Here is a 24,539-nt window from a genome sequence, read left to right on the forward strand (position 1 = left end):
TTTGAATGCCCCTGGGGCAGAGGGGCTCAGTGTCTGTGACCTGTCAGAAGTTCTAATACACAGAGTGTATCAGAAGTTCTCTGGGGTGAGCCAGTGGAGAAAAGGGAGAGAAAAAGAGAGGGATGGACATGAACATACAATTCTGCACATGATTTATGCACAATCTGCATAAAAACCACCACCTTATATCACCGGCATCCTTCCTCCACTGGGATTCTGGGGATTGTGTGACTTATCTGAGGTCACACAGCTCATTAGTGACATATCTAGAATGAGACCCAAGTACACCAACACATCCAAGTTCTCAATACTTCATGCTGATCTCCTGGGACAGATGGAATGCCCTACCACTTCTGAACAGGTGGTTTGAGTTGCAGGTGGAAATGCAGAGTTTCCAGAAGACAACAGAATACTCCAGCCTGCTCTTAGGATTTTGGCGTCCTTGTGTTTCTGGTGCTGGCTAAAGGAAATGGGAGAGGAGAGTACACAAGATTGCCCAACAGGACAGAGTAGTCAGAAAGGGAGCCAAGGAATGAATCTTGAGAAACAGCAGAGAGAGACAGTCCCCAAAGAAAAGTGGCAAGAAATAAAAGAAGGGGAGGAGGAAAGCAGGAAGAAAACATGAGAGGAGAGAATATCACGGAGAAGGGGCAGTCACCGTCAAATCAGCTGAAAGATGATTTGAGTAGGGCAAAAACTAAAGTGTCTTTCCTCTAGACTTGACCACTAGACCTCCTTCACGATCTTGGGCCTCTGTCTTAGCAGGGACAGGGCAGAGGCAGGTAGCAGTGAGTGTCAGGTGAGGAAGTGGATTTAGCAGAGATTATGACATCAACAAACTTGGTTGTGGAGGACACAGAGATTGGACAGAGTTCCTAGGAAGAACTCAGGGATGACCAGTGTTTGCCAAAAGAAAGGAATCCAGTAGTTTTGAACCATATCAACGCTTGGAAATGTAGACCAAGAGAAAGAGATCGCCCACTGAAATCATAAACTAATGATTATTAGCTCTGTTTTCAGTTGGTAAACATCAGAGAAAGGAGCCTGTGACATCAAGCAGACCTGTGCTGACAGCACAAAGAAACACCTCTATGTGCTCCCACCCAAATTTTCCTGCCTGCTCTGCCTATTATTTCCAGATCCACCTGTTCAGCCTCTGGGCCTGCCTCCTCCTCCATCCACTTGCTAGCCTAGGGATCAGGGTTCACGAAGGGGCAAAGAGGCAAAAATAGATTAATACACTATGAGAAAACAGAAAATATATATGGCTCTCTGCCCTCACTTCCTGGCATAGAGCCCCTAAAACTCTTGTCATGTCCTAAGAGGTAAGAGCACTGGGAGCATCTTTTGTTCTAGTAAAACAACTCTGGGTGGGTTCCTGGATGGCTCCTGAGTGAGGGCTGGTCACCAGAAAGACCACACTGTGATTAGAACTTGGAATTTTCAGCACCCCCACCCCAACCCTTCCATTTCTCCAGAGGGGAGAGGGGATAGAAATGGAGCATGTCTATGTAAGGAAGCCTCCAGAAAAATCCCAATGGCAAGGGTTTCAGGGAGCTTCCAGGTAAGTCAACATATCCATGTACTGAGAGGGTGATGAAACCCAACTCCACATGAACAGACATTCCTGTGCTTGGGACCCTTCCAGGCTGTGCCCTTTGTATCTCTTCATCTGGCTGCTCATCTGTATCCTTTATCACATACTTTAATAAAGTGGTAAATGGAGACAAAGTTTTCCTGGAGTTCTGCGAGCTACTCTAGCAAATCAGTTGAACCTGAAAAGGAGTTGTGGGAACCTCTGATTTGTAGCCAAGTTGTATAGAAGCAGTGGGTAACCTGGGGCCTACCACTAGTAACTGGCACCTGACTGTGACAGAACCATCTCATGGGACTGAGCCCTTCTCCTGCGGGATCTGATGCCATCTCCAAGCAGACAGCTTCAAAGCAGAAATAAACTGTAGGACATCCAGCTGGTGTGGCGGAGTTGTCTGATGGGGGAAAACACTCACACGTTTGGTAACCACAAGTGTCAGAAGTGAAGTGTTCTGTGTGAATGTGGTAATGATCTAAAAGTAGGTGGAGAACTGAATTCTTCCCGTGACATACACACTTACACAAAATAGTACATATGCCAGGTCTCTGCTGATGTGACCCGGTACATACTCTATTTTTAGTATCATATAAAATCACCTCAAAGTAAAAAGCAAAGGTACAAATGCTTTCTCTTTCCCACAGAGAGTAAGACCATTACTGAATTATCCCATGATTTTTCTCTTACCTGAATAACCATATATTTCAATAGTATTTGAAGAAAAAAGCATGTTTGGTCCTCAGCAATCTTTTCCCCCGATATGGCTGGTAGGAGTGGAGTGATTTCTTCTGGATATACCTTTGCTGCAGAGTGGGAAAAAAAAAGCAGGGCTCTTTCACCAAAGTTAAAGAGGGTTTTGTTTCTGTTTTTAAATGGTCTCTATTAACATACATCTATCCCTCCACTGGAACTGCTCACACTATACTCCAAGCCAGTGTACATGAAGGGCTTAGAAATATGGTACAAATGCTCATGAAACCACCTCTCCCACTAAACCATTCTTTTCTCTTTCAAATTCTGCTTTGGTCAGCCTAAGATCAAGTACCTGTCATTGGGCAATAAAGTAACATGCATTAATAAAGCAATGGCCCTAACTGGCAAGTTCTTGAAAACTCACAAGACACAAATGGTTGCTATTAATACTCCCAGGAGGCCACTATTGTCCTTCCATGAATGCTGCATGAAATACACAGCTGGCAAAAAAGAGCCTGGGTGAGCAGATGAATGTCCGCTCATGAAACAATCTGAGGAGGACAATAGACAGTAGTTTTGGATGGCGGATTTAAATCTCATTAACAGCCACAAAAACACTCCAGACATACCACGTGTCTCTACTTCCTGCTATTGCCAACATCTGTCCCCTCCCTTCCATTCTTGTTTCCACCACTTCAAGAAATTTCTCCTGTCATCATTTCATATAAAATAGGCTCCAATTCTTTCAATTCTAATGTCTTTAAGACTTTACTGTGAATATGAGCAGAAAATAACTCCTCCTCTGAACCATCTGTGAAATAAAGATTTCTATGTAGGATAATGACAAACCAAGGAATTCCTCAATGTAACTTCAAGAGTCATTCCAGCCTGTAAGATCTGCTAAAGTTACTCACCATCAGCTCCACTAGGGCTAGGACTGATGAGTGTCTCCAGCGTACAGGGCCCTCTGGATGACATGATTGCTGGGAAACCAGGCACAAGGCAAGCAAAAATCAGCACCTGCTCTTCTGCACAGTTTGTCTGAAGTGCTTGAAGCCACAGAAGAAACAGCCTGATCCCTTCACATCTTATCTAAAAGCAGAATTAAAGGCAACAAAATGAAACACCCAAATGTATATGCAGAGATGCACTGCAATGCAGAATCAGTTCTGAGAAAGAAAAACCAGAAGTTAAAGGTACTGTCGAATTACGGCACCAAGTTCTTCTTAGTGACAAGCAGGCATGCTGCAATAAACACAAGGGTTAAGAGTGTGGGTTATGGAGCCACAGGGCCTGGGTTCAAATTCAGGCTCTGCTACTTTAGCTTAGCTGTGACCAGTGGAGGACTGCTTAACTTCTCTATGCATTAGTCTCCCCCTCTGTAAAATAGGGTAATAGAATTTACCACAAAGTACTGGTATAGGGTTAAGAGAGTTACAACAGTGCCCATATCATCAATTGGTTACCCATGAAAACAATGCAAAGATAATCTTCCTCCAAGTTTACACTATGTTTCGAATAGAGTTTTTGTCATGTCACTACAATATGTACATGTATAATGTAATGTTCTTGAAAATCTGAACACTTAGAGCTAAACAAGACCTTGAAGACCTGGCTCAATGGGATTGGGCAGCTCTCCAGCTTCCCTGCCTTATGTCCCTACTCCATTCTCTCTACCTCCTTCATGTGCTCTGAAGAGATGAAAAAAATGTCAGATGAAGCTGCAAGATGCAGTGAGCTCCAAATGCAGGCAACTGAGGGACTGCCTGATCTCCTTTCAACTATACCAAGGTAGTGCAGATTCTTCCAGAGCAAGTGTTTAAGTCAAACATGAGGCTCTGCAGGAAAGACGAAAGAAGTGGAGTGAAGTGAAGTGAAGTGAAGTGAAGTGAAGTGAAGTGAAAAGAGAAAAAGAAAAAAAAGCAAGTTTGGCTGACTCCCCACAGAAGTAAAATACACCGAGACAGACACCCTGTCTGGAGACAGTTCTACACATCAACAGTAGTTTCCAGGGCACACTTTCAGACATGCCCGTGGACACACCACTGCTGTGCACAAACCTGCATGACCACTCACACCTGTCCACTTCTCCCCAAGCAGGCAATATAAGTGGGGACATTGCTGAACACATAACAGACAAAACATGACATGGCTCTACGCGTATCTAACCAAACTGCAGAAAATTTAACAGGAGGAAAATTACAAAATTCTATCATGTCTCCAATTTTTTAGGATAACTGTATTTAAGTTAACAAAATATAAATAAGGCCAATAATAAACATAAAGTCACAACCTGATTAGGTTTTCACTATAAGACTATTAATTAAAACAGGAATAAAATGTGGAATCTGTTGTGAAGCTAGGAATAGCTCGTCCCCTTTTTTCAACATGTAAGAGAAGTAACACACCAAATTTAAGTAGCTATGAGTGTTTAAGCTGGTATAAAACAAAAAATATACAGACTTATTATTTTTTAGTTGTCTTCAATGTTTATTTTTTTAATATAATTTATTGTCAAACTGACTAACATACAGTGTGTACAGTATGCTCTTGGTGTGGGGAGAAGATTCCCATGGTTCATCGCTTACGTACAACACCCAGTGCTCATCCCAACAAGTGCCCTCCTCAGTGCCCATCATCCATTTTCTCCTCTCCTCCAGCCCCCATCAACCCTCATTTTGTTCTCTGTATTTAAGAGTCTCTTATGGTTTGCCTCTCTCCCTCTCTGTTTGTAACTATTTTCCCCCTTTCCTTCCCCCATGGTCTTCTGTTAAGTTTCTCAAGTTCCATATATGAGTGAAAACATATGATGCCTGTCTTTCTCTGACTGACTTATTTCACTTAGCATAATACCCTCCAGTTCCATCCATGTTGCTGCAAATGGCATGATTTCATTCTTTCTCATTGCTAAGTAGTATTCCATTTAATATGAACTTATTAAAGTCATACACATAACTCAATTAGCTATAAGTGAATCACCTTCCATAAAGTATATATCCCCAGCTGGCTTCTTTTGTCATTTACGTTTTAGGGTCATCTTATCTAGCATCAAATGGTATTATATATCATTATAAAAGGTATGTTTGTTTTAAAATAAGCCAATGTTAACCTAAAGTTATGCTGCAAACAAATATTCAAGAGTAAGGCTCTGCTGCTCTTTTCTCCCAAAATGGCTCTCAAAACCAGCAAAAGTAATTCAGAGACAACTATAATTTTAACAAGATTGCTGGGGTGAACGGAATCTAGCATGTTAGCTCGGAGGCTTGGAGAGGAACCCTTCCCTTTCCTGAGGATAAAACTGGAGCAGCAAGCGCCTTGCTGACGGTTACCTGACTGTAGGCAGTACAATCAGAATTAGAACTCCAAATTCCAAACTCTGAATCCTAAGCCCTTCTCCCCAAATAATATTTAAAATGTATATCACAATAAGTTTTGATGTAAGAACAAAAACTCCAACTAATAAACTCCATATTAGTTTTAATTAAAAATAAAGAGTAAGTCAAGTGGTTTTTAAAGATCTTTTTTCTCTACAAATGGCCTCATTTTGTCACTTTATGGCACTAGTAAATTTAAGAATGTTGCAAAATAACATTGCACATTCATCTAAAATAAATACCTTAATAGAATTTCCAGTGTGTAGAAGCTTCTTTAAAGTTGAGCCTGAAAGTTTAAAACACTGAGTTAGAAAGAGTATATAAATTTATACCATACACACAAAAAAAACTCAGAGTGGATTAAGATGTATTTTTAAAAGGTCAGTTTTAGAAAGAAAAATTATACTTATGACAAAAGAAAAGACATTTTTTCATTATACTTTTCATTATACATCATACATTTCACATCACACATTATACATCATACATTATACATCCTACATCATACATTTCATTATACTTATGACAAAAGAAAAGACATTTTTTTTAAAAGAAAAGAAAATCAATGTCACAGAAGGAGAGATATCTTTAAGATAAAATTGCTTTAAGTGTGAAACTCTTCGAAACTCTTAAAATAGTCAAAATGACTGATATTAAGTAACACATATACCCACAGTAGATTTAGTGCAAACATCTCATCATGAATAAAATAAATGATTCTTTTCTAATCTCCAAAGGTAAAAATAATATAAAACTACTGCTTATAAAACATTTTTACAAGAATATTTTGCAAATATTCAAGATAGCATGTTTCCTTGCAGTGACAATCATGTTTATATGTTCGGGCCATCAATAAATCCTCTAGCAGAGCTCTTTCGTCACTGTCAAGGAGGAGTAATCAACGTTTACTCAGAACTACACCATTCAACTGCAAAAACTTCAGTGCTGCTGCCCACTTTAATTAGAAAAGTCTCTCTTACAAGGATGGAAACATATTATTCTATAACATGTTCATGTCTTAGTATGGAGTTGGCTTGGCAACCCACCTAAATATCATATGTAGGCTCTAATCTTAACCTTAAAGAAGGAAGTAATCTTTAAAAATAAAAAAAATGTATTGGAAGTCAGGCAAGAGAACCTTTTCTTCTAAAATTTTGGGGAAAAAAAATGACTTCAATCTCCTGATGATAAGTTTTATGCAATAATTAAAACTCACACATCAAATCATATTTACTCCAGTAATGTATTTCAAGAGATGTTCCACTAAGAAATAGAGCCAGTCTCAACAAATATGACAACAGGTCATATTTAAGTGGATAGATACAACATGTTAGTTAAATGCACACAATTTTGTAACTGCTGTTGCTATTTATAACACTTAACACTAAGATTCAGTGGAAAGTCACCATTGTTATGACTATGTTACAACACTAAGTCACCAACAACACTAAATCACCAACGGTTGTGAATGAGTAACAGAAGTTAAAGTGCCCTCCTCCCTCTACTTCTGTCACCAAACCATATCCAGTATTTTTTTGGTCTAGAGCCAGCATTTATTGAGCTAACCTCTCTCACAACTAAGGTTCAAGTGTCTGCTCTCATGGGACTATTTTATCCCACACCTCTCCTTAACCTGGGGCCTTGTCCCTTGCCTCCATGTTCACCCATTCTTGGACAAAGGTTGGTCTGCCTCAGTTTAATATTGACTCCAGTATGCCCATGAGGACCTCACGTAGTTGGCAGGGCCAACAGACACTCCACTCCCCAAAAGACTCGAGATAAAGTCCGCTCACACAGCTCTCCTCCTGGACATCTGGCAAATCTATCATTTTGCAACACATTCTTGGAACACTTTCTCCTGGTTATTGTGCGTGACCACTGGGGCTTATCAGCCCCTCCCCTACTTTGAATGGGTCTACAGTTTTATTTTTAATGTTTGGCCTACCCATAGTTGCCCATATCCACTCTTCTCTACAATGGAAAGAAGAAAAATACTTATAAATAGGACAGACTTTACAGAGAGACATACAGAATGTCTTGACCCATATCGGCCAACAGTCCCTGACTTTTTTTTTTTTTTTTTTTTTTGAAATTAACCTGGTAATTTGTTAGAGCAGCAATAGAAAACACATACATGTTTAATGTTTCCATCTTGCAAGAAACTCTTGTACATGTGAAGTAGTATAGCTTGGCATTTACGAGCCAGATTCAGAAGTCAGATTGTTAGGGTTCAAATCTAGGTTCTGCATTTACTGTATAACCTGAGTCAGTTACTTAATCTCCCTATGCCTGAGTTTTCTCATCTGTGAAATGGGATAATAACAGTGCCTACCATGGGGAATTATTAATGAAGTTTAAATGAGTTAACATATATAAATGCTTAGAACAGTGCCTGGTATATGAAAAACACATTTTCCCCACAAGATAAGGCATCAGCTATTCTCTAAGAAACTCTTTTTAAACAAGAACAGCATTAGAAAGAAAACTTGTGCAGTAGGAGCACACAGAATAGTGTTTCAACATGAAAACTGGTGATAAATACCAGAGAGCCTTGCCTGGCTACTTTAGGCATTTCCTAAGGTCCAAAGTTCACAAAGATACTGCTACTCTAACTACCATTATGTAATCTTTTTCATTTTAATTTCAAAAAGTTTCTCTCTATATATCACATCTGTTTGGAATTTTAAATACCCCATCCAAACTATAATTATACCCACTCCCAAATTTTAGGTGCCTCTTCAACCCTACTGATTGCCACTATATTGATTCATGTGAGGGAAGAGTGAATAAATGAGTAAATAAAATCTAATTAGTTGGACTGATTCTATGAACTTCTAACTTCTACTGGCTTTTATTGTATTTTATAAACATCCTTTTAATGTAAGTCTTATTGCTTTTAAGGAGGGCTGGGTCTAGGACAAGAAGAGTGAGGGGTCTGCACAAGAAAACTCAATAATAAAAAAAAATAATATTTTAATACAATAGTTTCTAAAAATCAAAATTAGTGCCAAACAACCCATGATGAACATTATTAAGGTTTTAAATAAGTATCAGTGTTCAGCTGAGTCATACTGGAGCCTAACATAAAAGGAAAACTGTGTACCACTATAGATATGTTTTCATATATTTTTAATGGTTAATTTTTTCCCAGAACATTTAAGCATTGAAAAAACATTGAAAAAAAAAAAACTCAATATTGAACAATCAAAAATTATTAAAACTCACATTAGCTTAAGTTTTGTTTATAACACAGAATGTATTACAATTTTACTCTCCTGGCTTTAATGAAACAAATTCATCAGGATTTTCAAAATCTTCTTTGCCTATGTCATTTTCAATTGTGAGAACTGCCTTGCTTGACGATTTCTGTTGATGAAGTGGCAATCTTTTAGACACCTTTTAAGGTCACTAGTTCATAAAGATAGTTCTAATATAACTTTAACATTATAAAACTGATTCTTGTGTGGTTTTTATTTTTAAAAAACTCCCTCTGTATATCATGCCTCAAACCAATTAATAAGCAAAGACAGTATACCACCAGGAAGGGTACAAGAACACAGAGAAACACCCTTTAGGGTGCTGATGGTGTGTAAGCCGTGCTGCCAGCTGCCAGTGGAGCAGGAACACGGAACTTTCTGGCACTATAATATTTACAATAAGCACAAAGGAACGCAGTCCACTGGAGGAATTTGAAATTAATCTCAAAAGGAATCAGGGAACTAAATATGAAACATATAAAGTATAGAATTTCTAGAAGAAAACAGAGAAGATCTTTGTGATCTTGGGTTAGGCAAAGATTCCTTAGACAGGACACCAAAATCACAATCCATAATAGAAAAACCAATAAACTGGAATTTATCAAAATTAGAAACTTTGAATCTTTGAAGGACACAAGTAAAGCAATGAAAAGTCAGAGATAGGGAGAGAATATTTCCAAGTCACATATCAGGTAAAGCACATAAATCCAGAATACGTAAAGAACTTTTAAAATTCAATATTAAGAAGACAAACTAAATTAAAAAAAATTTTTTTAATGTTTATTTATTTTTGAGAGAGAGAGAGAGAGAGAGAGAGACAGAATGTGAGCAGGGAAGGGGCAGAGAGAGAGAGGGAGACACAGAATCTGAAGCAGCCTCCAGGCTCTGAGCTGTCAGCCCAGAGCCCGACGCAGGGCTTGAACCCATAAACTACGAGAGATCATGACCTGTGCCAAAGCGGGATGCCGACCAACTAAGCCACTCAGGCGCCCCAAACTAAATTTTTTTTTAAAGTGGTCAATCAATTCATACGTACACTTTGCCAAAGACATACAGATGGCAAATAGCAGAGGAAAAATGTTCAAAGTCATTTGTCATTAGAGAAATGAAAATTAAAACCACAGCAAGGTAGTACTACCACTGAAATAAAAAGACTGATGATACTAAGTGTTGATAGGAACATAAAGTAATTGGAACTCTCATACTACTGGTGGGAATGTCAACCACTCTGGGAAGCAGTCTGTCAATTAAACATATAATTTTATATGATTCAGCCATTCCATTCTCAAGAGACAGGAAAGTACATGTCTACATAGAGACTTGTACACAAATGTTTACAGTAGTTCTACTTGTATGCAAATACTAGAAACAGCCCAAATGCCCATCAACAGGTGAACAGATAAACTATAGTATAACTATGCAATGAAATACTATACTACTCAGAAATGAACTATTAAGATATACATCAACACAGATGAATCTCAAAATAATTTTATTGAATGAAAGAAGCCAAAGGAGAGTATATACTGCATGATTCTATTTCTATGAGACTCTAGAAAATCAAACTAATCTATAATGATAAAAAGCAGATCAGTGGTTACCTGGGAACTTGGCAGGGGGGTGGGAAAAAGGCATGAGGAAACCATTGGGAATGATGGCTATGTTCATGATCTTGACTGTTGTAATGATTTCATAGGTGTACACCTATGTCAAAACTTATCAAAATTAACATCTTCTATACATAGAGTTTATTATCATCAATTATACTCCCAAAAAAGACCAGCTTTGTAAAAAAGGAAAAAACAGAGCAGGTGGCTTGGGAGTGACTAAGTGAAAAATTGGGAGGACACAGGTTTTTCTCAGATACAAATCTGCATAATGACAAGTGTCCAGAAGATAAAGTCAGGAAGCCACAAAGGGTGAGGGGGTCAAGGAGCTGATGGGTAAATAGCTAAGCCATTTAAAAAAAAAAAGGCAAGTAAGCAGGAGATCAGAAGACATGGTGGCAATGAGGAGGGACAAGGTACAGTTGAGGAAAGAGGTTTCCACAGAGGGGGCAGTGGATGAGGTCTAGAATGGGTCTTGGAGAAAAGAAAGACCACGATCTCACCCCCACAGCTCTGAGGGAGACAGAGAAGCCTGAGAGAAAAGCCAGGTATTAGATAGCTGAGGAGGTGAAACAATGAGGCTGAGACTCTAGGGCTGTGGCTTAACCCAAGAGGATTTCCAGAGGGCCATGTCCAAAGTGGGAAGGAGAGCAAGAAATGCAGGGCAATGATGATGAAAGCATGCCAGAAAGGACCCTGGGAAGACACCAAGTGGGCTGAGGGGGCATGAGGCTCAGCCATCCCCTGATGGACATGGAGGCATGCAAGGTCCCTGTAGCTCAGCCTGGCTGCAATGCAGCTCTGAGGAAGTCCTAGTGTAAAGTGCATGGGAGACCCTGTTCCCTAGGGAAGAGGCAGCTGTGGTGTGGCCTATGATGGACCCAGGGAGGGTTGTCAGACTCAGCGTCCGGAGGAGTAGTTAGAGCCCAGTGAGCTGTAGAAACTTTGAGAAATAAGGCTGCTCAGAGGTTGTGTTCACATCCTAAGCACTGTCAGACCACTGTGAAGCCCAAGGCATAAAGCCATGGGGATACTCTTAAAAAGTCACAAGCAAATCTGCAGTTTTTATGACCAATGCAAATCTGCATTGGTTTTTATATTATATATAAGAAGAACCTAGTTGAGCAAACTAGATTAATAATCACTCATTTATAAAAAACACATAAGGGGCGCCTGGGTGGCGCAGTCGGTTAAGCGTCCGACTTCAGCCAGGTCACGATCTCGCGGTCCGTGAGTTCGAGCCCCGCGTCAGGCTCTGGGCTGATGGCTCAGAGCCTGGAGCCTGTTTCCAATTCTGTGTCTCCCTCTCTCTCTGCCCCTCCCCCGTTCATGCTCTGTCTCTCTCTGTCCCAAAAATAAATAAACGTTGAAAAAAAAAATTAAAAAAAAAAACACATAAGAGGTACTATGTGAATTTTCCATTAATTGAACCTACTCTTTTAAGCCCAAGAACTATTTATTTGGAGAATTTTTTATATAAAACATCTCTAGTAAAAAATATTTCTTCCCACCCCTCAGCAAACTTTTACTGCGTACAGGCATAGCACTGTACACTGAATGGGACAGGATTTGCTTTCTAGAGGCTCATGAACTGTAAACCCTCTTAAAGGAAACACACATATAACTTCAGTCCTATACTAATGATGCTTGGGCACATGAAAAGGGGCCACAGCCTGCCCCTGCACCAAATATCCTTGGTTTACTATTGTGCCATTCTTGGTCATCTCCTCACATCCTGTGACCTCTCATTATCACACAGAGATAAGGCTTCGAGTGGCCACCCTTGTCCATTGTGATTAACTGAACTAAAATGGAGGGACTGTGGGAGAGGGGATGGGCTAAATGGGTAAGAGGCATTAAGGAATCTACTCCTGAAAGCATTGTTTCACTATATGCTAACTAATTTGTATATAAATTTAAAAAAATAAAAAAATAAAATTAAAAAAATTAAAAAAATTAAAAATAAATATTACTAGGAAAAAAAAACAAAATAAAATGACTTCAGGAAAATTTTCCCATTTGTAATCAGTAGTGGAAATCTATAAACAGTTAAGTAGCAGGTTAGCATATACCATAGTTCATGAATCATGGGATTCGAGCTCTGTGTCGGGCTCTGTGCTAAGTGTCGAGCCTGCTTGAGATTCTCTCTCCCTCTCTCTTACCTTCCCTCTGCCCCCTCTCTCCTGCTCTCTCTAATAAAAATAAATAAATAAAATAAAACTTAAAAACAATTTTGAGAGAAATGAAATGTCTCTCTTCACTATAGACAAAACAAAATGGCATGATAGGAAACTGACTTCAAACAATGTGTCAGGTGGTATTTCAAATTAATTTCTTCCTTCCCAGGATAAAACCTGGCTATCCGGTAGGTCTGAGAACTTTTCAGACTTGCAGAATGTAGGAGTTGCTCTTATTTTAGGTTTCTATACTTGGTGACACTATTTGTAGTGTGGGGCAGGAAACATACTGAATCAGTGGTGTGCAAACCCAGCTTTAAGATCCTAACCCAGTATTTCAGAGAACCTTGGCCACTACCAACCACAGTAACATTTTATTACAAACTTTATACAGTAGTGTTCTTCATATTAGAAAGAAATACTAGATATCTAGAATGTAAAAGATCTAAAATAAGAACTATTAGATACCTAGAATGTCTGGCACTGACTAGTGAAAAGCTTCCTCTCCTTGACTCAAGAGGTTTTGCAGAAGTCAAGAAGATACCAATGCTACGGAAATATTTAAGACACGTTCCTTTCCTCTGAAATCTGGTGTTTCCTTAATATTTACTTAGTTTTTACAACTAACTTCATCAAGACCTTCAGTGACAAATGATAACCGTTTTAACAAATCCGAATAAACTGAAAAGAATGCAAGAGAGTGAGGTATGTCAAAAAATGTGTAAAGTTACAAATCCACAATCCCTTATTGGCAATTTCAAAATCCAGAAAGCTATGAAAACTAACGCTTTTTGTGTGCAATTCACTAGTGGACAGGACCTGACTTGAATCTGAACTCATCTGGTGGCAACTCCTGACTAACCTGACTGAGGCTCTTTTGGATTTAGTTATGCCACTGTTGCTGAATATTCATATCTTAGGCTACAGAAATAAGAATCCTCTTGGTTACAGGGCGGTGCCCAGTCCCTGGGGTGTTACCTATAGACATCAACATTGTGTTAGTGTCTGTCATACATCAGTACAGGATGATTTTATATGCAAATGCCCATATTTCAGCATTCTGAAATATAACTCATTCTATACACTAGATAAACTAGCTTATTCTACATACTAACGAGGTAAACAACACCTGCTCTTATGCTGGTTCAAAAGGACTATTCCTCTGCAATCCCAGTCCAAGAGTCACTGTTCATGGTCAGATGCTATTAAACTGGGTAAAAAGCTACTTGTACCCACAATTTTAACCAGTCCATGTGGTAACAACAGCCAGAATTAAGGTAACATCACACCACCCATGAGGCGCATAAAGTTGCACAACACAAATGGCAAATGAATTTCTACACCTAGTTCTAGTAAGCTCATTCAGGCTGAGGAGGGGCTATTAATCTCCAGACATTTTAAAGTACTATCTGAAGAAAACAAGTGTGGTTTTCCTATAAGATACGAACAAAATGGAAGGATTATATCTAGCACAGATAAAACATACCGCATGTTATTTCTCATTTTCATCCATTCCCACTACACCATGGAGCACTACAAGTCCTTGTGGTATCTCTTCAGATTGTACTTAGCATTTGATTTTTAAGTTTTTACTTCAAATACACAAGGTTGAAGTATCAATTAACAGAAATGCTATCAATAACTCTATAATGTAAAGGAAAATCTTCTTTGTGTGTTTGAGAAAGATTTAAAGACCAAGGCACTACCTTAAAGTGAGGATTTAACCATTCAGTTCAGTAGATGTATTTATTATATATACTTCACTAAACAGTTCAGTTTATATAAGGGCCAGTAACATTTTTCACATAAATAGTACTAAATTAAATTTGGGATTCTGAATTTTGAAATATCCATCGAACATGCCATGTTCTTTCAGGTCCTGTGTCTTTCACACATTGATCTCTCATCTAAAAAACCCTTTCTGCACTCATATTTCAAGGCTCAGGTGGAGATTTACCTCTCTTGGAGACTTCCTCAGGTCTTCTGAATAGAATTGTTCAACTTTCTTTGTTGCTACCAGTATACTTTTCATAGCGACAGTTATACTGTAATTATTTTATTCTCACCTACCCCTCACCCCAGGCAATCAGCTTACACAATACAAGGATGGTGACATATTCTTTGTTTCAGCCTCAGAACTTTGTTTCTCCCTCAATAAATATTTGAATGAACGAATGATCAGATAGTAGGATGCCATTATGAGGTTATGCTCTCCACAAATATGATCATCTGGCAAGGTATAAAAATTATAGCAACTGTAAGTCTTCTAAGGCAGACAGACCAAACCAGATACTCTTTAAACAGAAAGGTTCACCATCAATATCACAAATTATGCCAGCTGTGCCATGAATATTAAGTTGAGAGGAAATGTTTGATGTCAAGAGCTGCACAGAAAGGGCAGCCGTGGTAACTTGGCTATATTGCAAGTTCCCTCCTGCTGCCACACACTAACGTATTCAAACACAATAGCTCTGATCAATGATAAAGTCATGAAGAACAAGATATTTTTGTAAGAAAAAAATGAAGTCACTTAAGAAAAATCCTCCAGATCAAATGTTTCTCAAACAATTTTTATCCACAGGAATCCCCTTGGGCTCTTGTTACAGACTGCAGACTGTCTTGAGACCTGGTTGAGTGTCGACTTTGGCTTCGGTCATGATCTCACAGTTTGTGGGTTCAAGCCCCGCATCAGACTCTGCTGTCAGGATCCTCTGTCTCCCTCTCTCTCTGCCCTTTCCCCACTTGTGCTCTCTCTCTGTCTCAAAAGTAAATAAACATTAAAAAAAATGCTGACTGTGATTGGCAGGTCTGGCTGGGGCCTGACATTCTGCATTTTCTAATAAGCTCTCAGGTGAGGCTGATGCTACAGATCTATGAACCATTCTTTTTAAATAGCACTTTTAGAGCAGGGATAGATATTATATTTTCCTCCAAAGTCCAGAGTGGACTTGTCTTGCTTTTAACCAACATATCCTTGTTAGCATTCTTTGTTATAACCTAATCTTGATGGTGCTAGTTATATAAAACATTACTAAAAATTTGACTGGAAAAAAAATCCATATGACTTTAAAAATCTTTAAATTGTTCTTACCTATACTCTGGTAATGCCATCGAAAGAAAATTCGTTCAGGTAGAAACTGCAGTATTTTCTATAAAACAAATTTAAAAACTGGTAAGATAAAGAGAACATAAACTACACATTTCATGATAGTACTATGTGTGAAAAGTATATACATAGTTCAGAAAAGAAAACAGAAAGAAAACAAATGATTTATAATAATGTAAATAGCACACCTGACCCTGTAGCCCATGGGACAGTGTCTTACTTGCCCCAGGCAACCTTCTTTACCTGAGTACCTTAAAGACATCACTGTCCCAAGTTTAATTCTTCCTAAAAGAAAACAAGGAAAAGAAGGGGGGGAAAAAAACCTAAAATGATAATTTTATCTTAATTAAATTATAGTCATTGCTTAAGAATTAAAAGAATAATTTCTCAAATGCTAGATGCCCCAGGTTTCTGCTTTTTGGCCTTCAATTTCCCGTTCGCATTATCATTACTAGTCTCTGGATACAGACCAGAGTTGGGAAGAAATATGAACAACAAAGAAGAGAAGACCTTGAACATTCATTCAGTGAAATAACAAAATGAAATTACTGCCAAGAATTTCTTGAAATTAATAGCTAAGAGTAAGTTTCAGATTGCAGACAGGACTTCCACCTCCTTCGCCCCAAACACTGGAAGGTACGATAAAGAATGAATTTATGACATACAAGAGTATTTGGCTAATAAAAGCAAATCCCTCCCCAAACCCCAAAGGACCTTTTTCTTTTCTCCCCACTGTAAAGTAAGTTTTGGCAAGTTACCGTTGGATCATAAGATTCCTTGTACTTTATTTGCAACCACCTTTTTAAGAAATGTAGAAATTAAAAAAAAGTCAAAACATTTTCTTGTTATTGAAAGATATCACTATTTTACCACGAAAAATCTTCTTTCTAGGTTATCTAAGCTAATATTCTAACATTTTAAAAGACGAAGGTAAAAAATTTATATCCAGATCTCCCGAATAAGTGTATTTCCAGGCAGCTAATAAACTGCCTCCTCCATCTAAACCTGCCTGGGGTTTTGTTTTGTTTCGTTTTCTTATCTTAACTTTCCAAGTGGGTCAATAACATACATGTATCACATCATTCGTTCTCAGGTGACGACAGTAAATGTATAAGAACGTCTACTGAGAAAAGGCACAACAGGTAAATTTGCATCAAATGCAGGTGATTCCAAATGGCACAGACTTCACACTCGGCCTGGATGCTTTTCCACCCACAGCCTGGCACTGATGGCACCGCCTCACCATCCGGCTCTCACTGCAAGTGTCACCTCCCCATAGAGGTTTTTCCGGGCGTTCCTTCTAGAAGAGCCTGGCTCCCTCCCCACTGCTCTGATGCTTTCTCTACTGCCCGTTCTGTCCTCTTCATAGTCCTCATCCCTCACTGAAGTCTTCTTCAAGTTCACTCATTTGAAGGCAGTATTTCTTCTACCAGAGTGTAAGCCCTGCAAGCGCAAGAACGCCTCTGTCTTTTCCTCTTAAGTATACCCAGCACCTAGAGCGTGGCTGGCACACAGCATGTGCTCAATAAATACTCAGTAGAAGAATTCTGCATTCATTTTATTTGTAAAACCATGAGTTTTACAGGTCATCCTGACCTTTGCTTTGTCCTTTTGTTCACGTTAACATAAAATGTACCTTTGTACTCCTTATATGTCATTGATTGATGACCGATATTTATGTTAAAATGTATGGGCATTTTTTAAACTCTGAACTTAGTAAAGAAAACTCAAAGAATAAAAGCTGTATGATTTAAAATAATTTTTCAAACTCTGACAAACATAAATAAAAAAATATAAATATATTTAGTGATGGTATTTCTTACAAATTCTTCATACCACACATCTACACGGATGAAAATGCTATAAAACTATATCGAAGACCATTTCTGATTATACATATTAAAAGCTGTATGTGGCTGACCACATGGCTGACAATCACTGACACGAGCTCTCTCCTACATTTCCACTTTTGACTTCCTCTAGAACATGTTGACTTGGTATTTCTTAAGTGCATAACTCTAAAGTGTATCCTATATCCTGTTTTATTCTGTATTAATGCAGACATACTCCCAAACACACTTACACACACACACACACACACACACACACACACACACACACAATGGACAATCAAATCCGTTTAGTGAAAAATATCTACACACTTGATACCAAGCTTGGTGTCTGAAATGCAAAAATAAGTTCATATTCATAAAATACTTAGTTCTTCCTTCTAAGGGTTTTGTGATTAGTGGGCAAGAGAGATGATAAAGAAAATATCATTCAAGAGGAAAAGAAAAAAGCCCAATAGGAGTTTGTATGAGGAGGTGTAGAGGTGAGGGGGAAAGCACCTCATCTCAGAACCTTCACAGAATGGTTCCAGAAAAAAGGGATGCTTGAGCTGAGACTTGTAGGATTAATTAAATTAGCCTAGTGGAGAACAGGAATAGAAGGAAGAGCATGTGTGAAGGCTAAGAGGCAAAAACAGCTTGATACCTGAAAAGAACAGCAGCAGTTAGAGGGTCTACTTGGTTAGTAGGTAGATGAGGATGGGAGGAGAAGGAACTGGATAGGTGAGGCCATGATCTCATGAAGCACTGAATAGGTTCAGTCCCTGAACAAGTTCCAGCTGGGGGGGGGGGGGTATTTAAGATGACTGAGACGAGAGGCAGAGACATCAATGAAGAGGCAATGGTAGCATTTCAGAGAAGGAATGAAATAGCCTAGACAAAACTCAGCACGGTAAAGAGGAGATGCATATAATAATGATATTTGAAGGTAAAACTGTTGAGCTGGCAGTCAGAGTAGTTGTGGTGAATGGAGTACTCAAGAAGGATTTCCTAGTGGCTCAGTATGGCAATACCCCTATCTAAGACATCAAATCCAGAAGGAATCCCAGAATTGAAACATGTCCAATTTGGTTCTGGACATCCTGGAATTGGAGGTGTCAACAGACTTCTTAGAGGAGATGTTCTAGGCAATTAGATATATATGGGTCTGGAAGGCAGAAGCAGGACTTGGATGGTAACAGAATATAGGCAACAGCTGAAGATATGTATGCGTAAGGTCCCTCTGAGAGGGCTTAAAATGACAGAAGATGAGACCCTAGAGACATCAGTGCATTGAAGCTCTCTGAAGACAGTAAAGATGAAGAAGGTACAGCAGAAGCTAGAGACATGTGTGCACAGGTCAAAAAAGAAATTTTTGATGTTCCAAGTGTTTGCACATTTATTTATTTTAAAGATTAAAAATACTTATGACTATTTATATGCACAACTAGTTAGAAAAAGTTAAGGATGATGGAAAATATAAAAAACTGATTTCCACCTAACAAAATAACCTCAGTATCAAACCAAGTAAACTCAACGTTATCTGTTGCTCGAAGAACCCATAACCTTCGTCAGCCAGACACCAAACACCAGGCAGGATGGATCAATCTATACATTGTGCAAAGGCAAGTAAATGGCTCTTTGGGGGGAAAAAATCAAAGCAGGTCTTCCCCTTGCAATATATATCAACGTGTGTATAAGATGAATAATACACAAAAGGAAGTAAGTAGTATCAACTGGGTTATCTGTTAAGATCCACTATATTAAAAGGGAATCAGAAGTAAATATATCAGTTCTCTATGGAATATTTTAAAAGAACCCATGCAAACACTGTCCTACCAACAAAATGTAAACCTGAACATGCCCAGGAGCTACAGACAAGGCCACAGACAGGAGTGAGAACCCAGAGAGCTGTCTACAAGTTATAGGAAAACATCACAAGCAAAGAGGTTTGTGTGAGAAAATCAACAACTCTGGATCTGAAAATAAAGATCAGGGTCTCAGCAGTCTATTGCCAACCCAAAAGAGCAGCTCTATAGCCCAGAAAAAGCACGACCTGGGGATGGGCTACAAGTCTCCAGACGGAAGAGAGAAAGAAGGCCTCCATTTACATCTTAGTTTTACGGTTCAAACTCAAACTTTCCCTTCACTAAAAAAATGTATTACAGGGGTGTCTGGGTGGCTCAGTCAGTTAAGTGTCCCAACTTCGGCTCAGGTCATGATCTCATGGTTTGTGAGTTCAAGCCTTGCATCAGGTTCTGTGCTGACAGTTCGGAGCCTGAAGCCTGCTTCAGATTCTGTCTCCCTCTCTCTCTGCCCTCCCCCTACTCATCTTCTGTCTCTGTCTCTCTCAAAAATAATAAACATTGAAAAAAAGTTTAAAAAAATGTATTACAAAGGCTAATTCATCATGTTTGATAACAGATGAATAACACTCATTGCAGGTGGAGTTCTCTGGGAGATGAATGCTGTGGTGGAGTTAGCAGTGCCCTGGTTTACTGGAAAAGTAACATCTGTGCAAGGGAAATGAAGCAGTAGGAGGGGGCAGGGAGCCTCAGACCACCATACAGAGCTGAAAGTATCTGCCAGCCTAGCAGAAGCTCCAGAGCAAAGATGGCACATTAGAGGGGCCATGTGTGCCTGAAAATGGCGAGGTCCTTGTAACACCACCTTGCTCCGTCACTGGCTGGGCATCACGATGAGAAGAGAGCGACTGTAGTTGGAGAGCTGAAGGCACTTACAGCCTCGGGCTGCCAGCTGGCCCTACTCCTTGCAGCTAGGTAGCAAATTCTTTCTTGAAGGGTGATGTGAGCTGCACATCACTCTGTCAGCCACAATAATCTTCCAATTATTAATTAGAACATTCTCATCATATTAAGAGGCTGAAGTACTAAGAGTAGTGAACCCTATTTCAGGGGCATCCTGTCTGCTGGCATTGTTTCTCGTCAATGGGCTGCTGCCGCACATAGACCAAAGCTTCGGTCCATTGAGTGTTTCCTGTCCTTGTTCTGCCTTCTCCTGTGTAGCTCACTCTTCCTGAGGGAATGGCACAGCAAGGACTCAGTGTCCTACTTCCTCGTGCATTCTCTGCCAAGGGTACTGGGCGCCCTGGCTGCATTCTGAGATCATCTTCTGATCTCGTTCTGCCACTTGATTTCAAAACATCGTATAGAAGATGCTGAGAAAATTACTCCACAGATTCAGGATAGATCTTATATTGGGCTATACAAATGCTTGCCATGCCTGTTCTTCAGACCTTTACTTTTAGTCAGGAAATTCAGCACTGAATCACGTTTTCAGCTTTCCAAAATACTTACCCTATCTCCTTAAGTTTCTTTTCTTACTGTGCAATAGAGAAAAATGTCTTTTTACTATAAAGAAAATAAAAAATGCAGTGGGATGATGTGTATCTAGATGGTTGGATACTGTCAGTAGGCCACTAGGAGTCTCCAACTTGTTCTGAGGTCAGGTCTATCATCATCACCACTTCTGGATAAAAGTTTTCAGATTTGTAAAATGGATGGACTTTAAAAACACTCAAAAATAAACTCAGTAACGTTTGGATATGAAACACCATGCCCCAATCTGAGCTACTAAAAACATTCCAAAATGGACAGAATCTTACACAACCACTCAAAGGTTGAAACATCACCTACACTGATGCTTCTTTTTGTACCCAAATATTGCCAGGACCATTTTTTATGCATTAAAGTCTCTGAAGTCAATAAAAATAAAGCCCCACATGACCATCTGTGTCTAAATGCTAAGCCTGTCCCTCAGAAAGTACCAGATGAAGCCTACCTTTACTGAGGCAATTATGGCATTTCTACTGCAGCTGATATTCTAAGCTACACTACTGTGAATGCCACATAAGCTATTGACATCTTGTTTGTAGTTTCACTGGAGAGTAAAATAAAAAAAAAATTTCAAGAAAGCCACACAGTGTGAATAAATATTACTTTTCTGAAAAACACATGACTCTGTTTAATGCTCAGTGCTCAGCTGCATCTATATGGTAATCCATTATAGCACACTTGAAATCAAAATTAGGTATTACTACTGATCAGCACATCAGGGAATCTGTCATTCTTTTAACTGATTATCCATAGTTCTTTTTTCTTCAGAACCTACTGCATGACCAGGAATAATGCGAAATGTAAGCTGGAGTTCATACAGGATGCTATAGTATACTTTAAAACTGCTGATCTTCATTTAATTTGTATGGGAAACATTTTTTCCCCAAATTATTACCAGATGATTGCAACATATCCCAGTAGATTCACACTTGATTTCAATTCCACTTAGAAAGGTAGGGCGGTGAAGAATGAGGACAAGATAACATCCTAACTCACGTGAGGTAATCTACCAAAACAATGACCAACTAAACCTGTTATGTCCAGAAGTAGGGAACACGAGCTGCAACTCTCCCTGAAACTAGCCACATGACACAAGGGTGCAAGGTAAAGGAAGTGTTAACTATGGAAAAAATAGGGAGTTTTATCTAAAAGAACATAAGTCTTAAGTTCCTTGACCTTTTGAGTAATAAATGAGAAGAAAACTTCTGACATCTGGGCAGGTGAGTTTAATGGAAATACCATGGAGGCCCAGGCCACAAGGACAGTCTGGTTTCAGAAGGACCCATGGGAGGGGGAGGAGGAGGCTAGTGGCATGGTCACTTCCAGGTAGACCTACAGAGAGGACAACTTATTCTTCAGCTGTCATGGGCCTAGCCATGCATCTCTTACTGACAATGACTCAGCTTTCTGGTGTAGACAAAATATGTACATTGATCTCTGGGTGTCAACACTTGTTTCAGAACTAAAATTTAAGAGAAATGAGCTAAAATAAGGAACTGCATAATGTTAAATATAAGATAGCTACATTGTTAGCTTTCTTTAGCAATCCCTTCTCCGTCTCCTTCTATGGCAATCCCTTCCAGAACAGTACGCTATCTACCTAATCACTAGCCATGCTGTTACTGAGCAAGGAAAGCAAAGTTCCATCTTGTTACATCCTCTTCAGTCTTTAAAACTGAAGTGAACCATCACCTCTTCAAAAGGGCCCACATTAACCATATCTCTCACCACACCCCTCACCAGCATGCTTCCCAGTTAGACAAACACAGGACCTACCCTACTATTCGGTGCTAGATTCCTTGCTAGAAGGGACCCTCTATTAGCCATCTTGTATCCCCAACCTCAAGAACAGCACTTGGCATGTCATGTTTCCTAATAAGCACTGCATGCACAAAGAGAGGGATGAGTGAAAAATTAAAAAAGAGCAAGACAACGGGAATTCTAATTTTAGTTCATGTGTACAGGCAGACACAAGGAAATGTTCTAGTTTAAGGAAGGTGCTCATACTCTAACACAGTAGAAACACAGAACCTCGCAAGTAGGCACTTGATAAAGACAAGAAAGCATGGGGGGAGCTTGAGTGGCTCAGATGGTTAAGCATCTGACTTTGGCTTAGGTTATGATCTCGCAGTTGGTGAGTTTGAAGCTCTGTGTCGGGCTCTGCGCTGACAGCTCAGAGCCTGCAGCCTGTTTCGGATTCTGTTTCTCCCTCTCTGCCCCTCTCCTGCTCTCTCTCTCTCTCAAAAATAAATAAACATTAAAAAAAATGTAAAGGGTGCCTGAGTGGCTCAGTTGGTTGAGCATCTAACTTCCACTCAGGTCATGACCTCACAGTTCATGGGTTCGAGCCCCATGTCAAGTTCTGTGCTGACAGCTCAGAGCCTGAAGCCTGCTTCGGATTCTGTGTTTCCCTCTCTCTCTGCCCCTCCCCTGATGATGCTCTGTCCGTCTCTCTTTCTCAAAAATAAATAAACGTTAAATTTTTTTTAATTAAGAAAAAAAATATAACAAAGCATGGAATTGTGTTTCCAAACATTATAGGAAACCTTAATGCTTGATTAGGTCATCACTTGAGAGGCAATACTTTTCTCAGCTAAGGAGAAAATGAATAAAAATATTTCAAAAGAGAGACTAAAATACAAGACAAAGACCCCTGAAGGAAATATGGGATGTAATAAAAAGGGAGGGACATCTAATTTCTCTCTCCTGTATTTTAGAATTCAACCAATATTAAAATGTTGACAACCGCATTAAGCAATTAAAACCCAGAAAGGGTAAAGGAGCCTATCTAACAAGCAAAACACTTAGAGGAATTGCTGCTTAAAGCACAGATGAACCTGCACGGAATCATGTGGGATGGAGGTGGTGCCCCTCCTGTGAGGGCAGAACACACCAGAATATGCAACGAAGGAGGAGACCATCCTACAGAAATATGGAAACTCCTCCTTCTGAAAGAGATTTTCTGAAACAGGGTAATTTTTTTTAGAATTTCTGAGTCATGTTCTTTAAAGATCCAAGAGGACCCTGAATTTTTTTTAAGACCTAGGAAAATAAAGAAAACGATGACACACAAATAAGTAACATTCTGAAATGAGGAAATATTACATGAAGATGAAAATACGGAAAGCATGAATCTAGAGTCTGCCACAGAGACCCCCACTGCAACCCTGTGTATCACAAGGCCTCCCAGGAACTAAATAGGTTGAACAGAGAGAAACAGCTAGACAGAGCACATTTAAAGTTGTAAATTCAATATAGAACTAAAATTCCTACACAAATCCAAAAAATCAGAATATCCACAGAGGAACAAAAGTCGGGCTAATCTCAGTCTTTTTCTCTGCAACATTAACTCCAGAAGACAGTGCAGTCCATGGCTCAGGGTAGGCCAAAGCAAGTAGAATGCACCCCAGAATATACACCCATATGGAGAACAGAAGCCCCAAAGTAGACCAGGTGCCATGGTAAAGATAGTTAGAGTAAACAAACTATGGCTATTTTAAAAAGCAAACAAATCCAGAGTTTTGAGGAAAAAAAAAGAGTACAATTTGGAAA

The 24,539-nt window shown here is 39.3% G+C and overlaps 1 protein-coding gene across 7 annotated transcripts in view; it reads right to left on the reverse strand.

The window, feature by feature from the left end:
* Nucleotides 1–24,539, reverse strand: part of RALGAPA2 (Ral GTPase activating protein catalytic subunit alpha 2) — a 324,755-nt gene that overhangs the window by 251,215 nt on the left and 49,001 nt on the right. For all 7 annotated transcript variants that reach the window (XM_019826890.3, XM_045053931.1, XM_019826892.3 and 4 more), the window contains exons 4-7: nt 15,791–15,848; nt 5,901–5,944; nt 3,199–3,376; nt 2,279–2,394 (exon numbers count right to left, since the gene is read on the reverse strand). In XM_019826890.3, the coding sequence (XP_019682449.3) occupies nt 2,279–2,394; nt 3,199–3,376; nt 5,901–5,944; nt 15,791–15,848 (396 nt within the window). The remainder of the gene's footprint in view (nt 1–2,278; nt 2,395–3,198; nt 3,377–5,900; nt 5,945–15,790; nt 15,849–24,539) is intronic.

The sequence above is a fragment of the Felis catus genome, chromosome A3 (genome assembly GCF_018350175.1).
Source record: "Felis catus isolate Fca126 chromosome A3, F.catus_Fca126_mat1.0, whole genome shotgun sequence".
NCBI lineage: Eukaryota > Metazoa > Chordata > Mammalia > Carnivora > Felidae > Felis > Felis catus.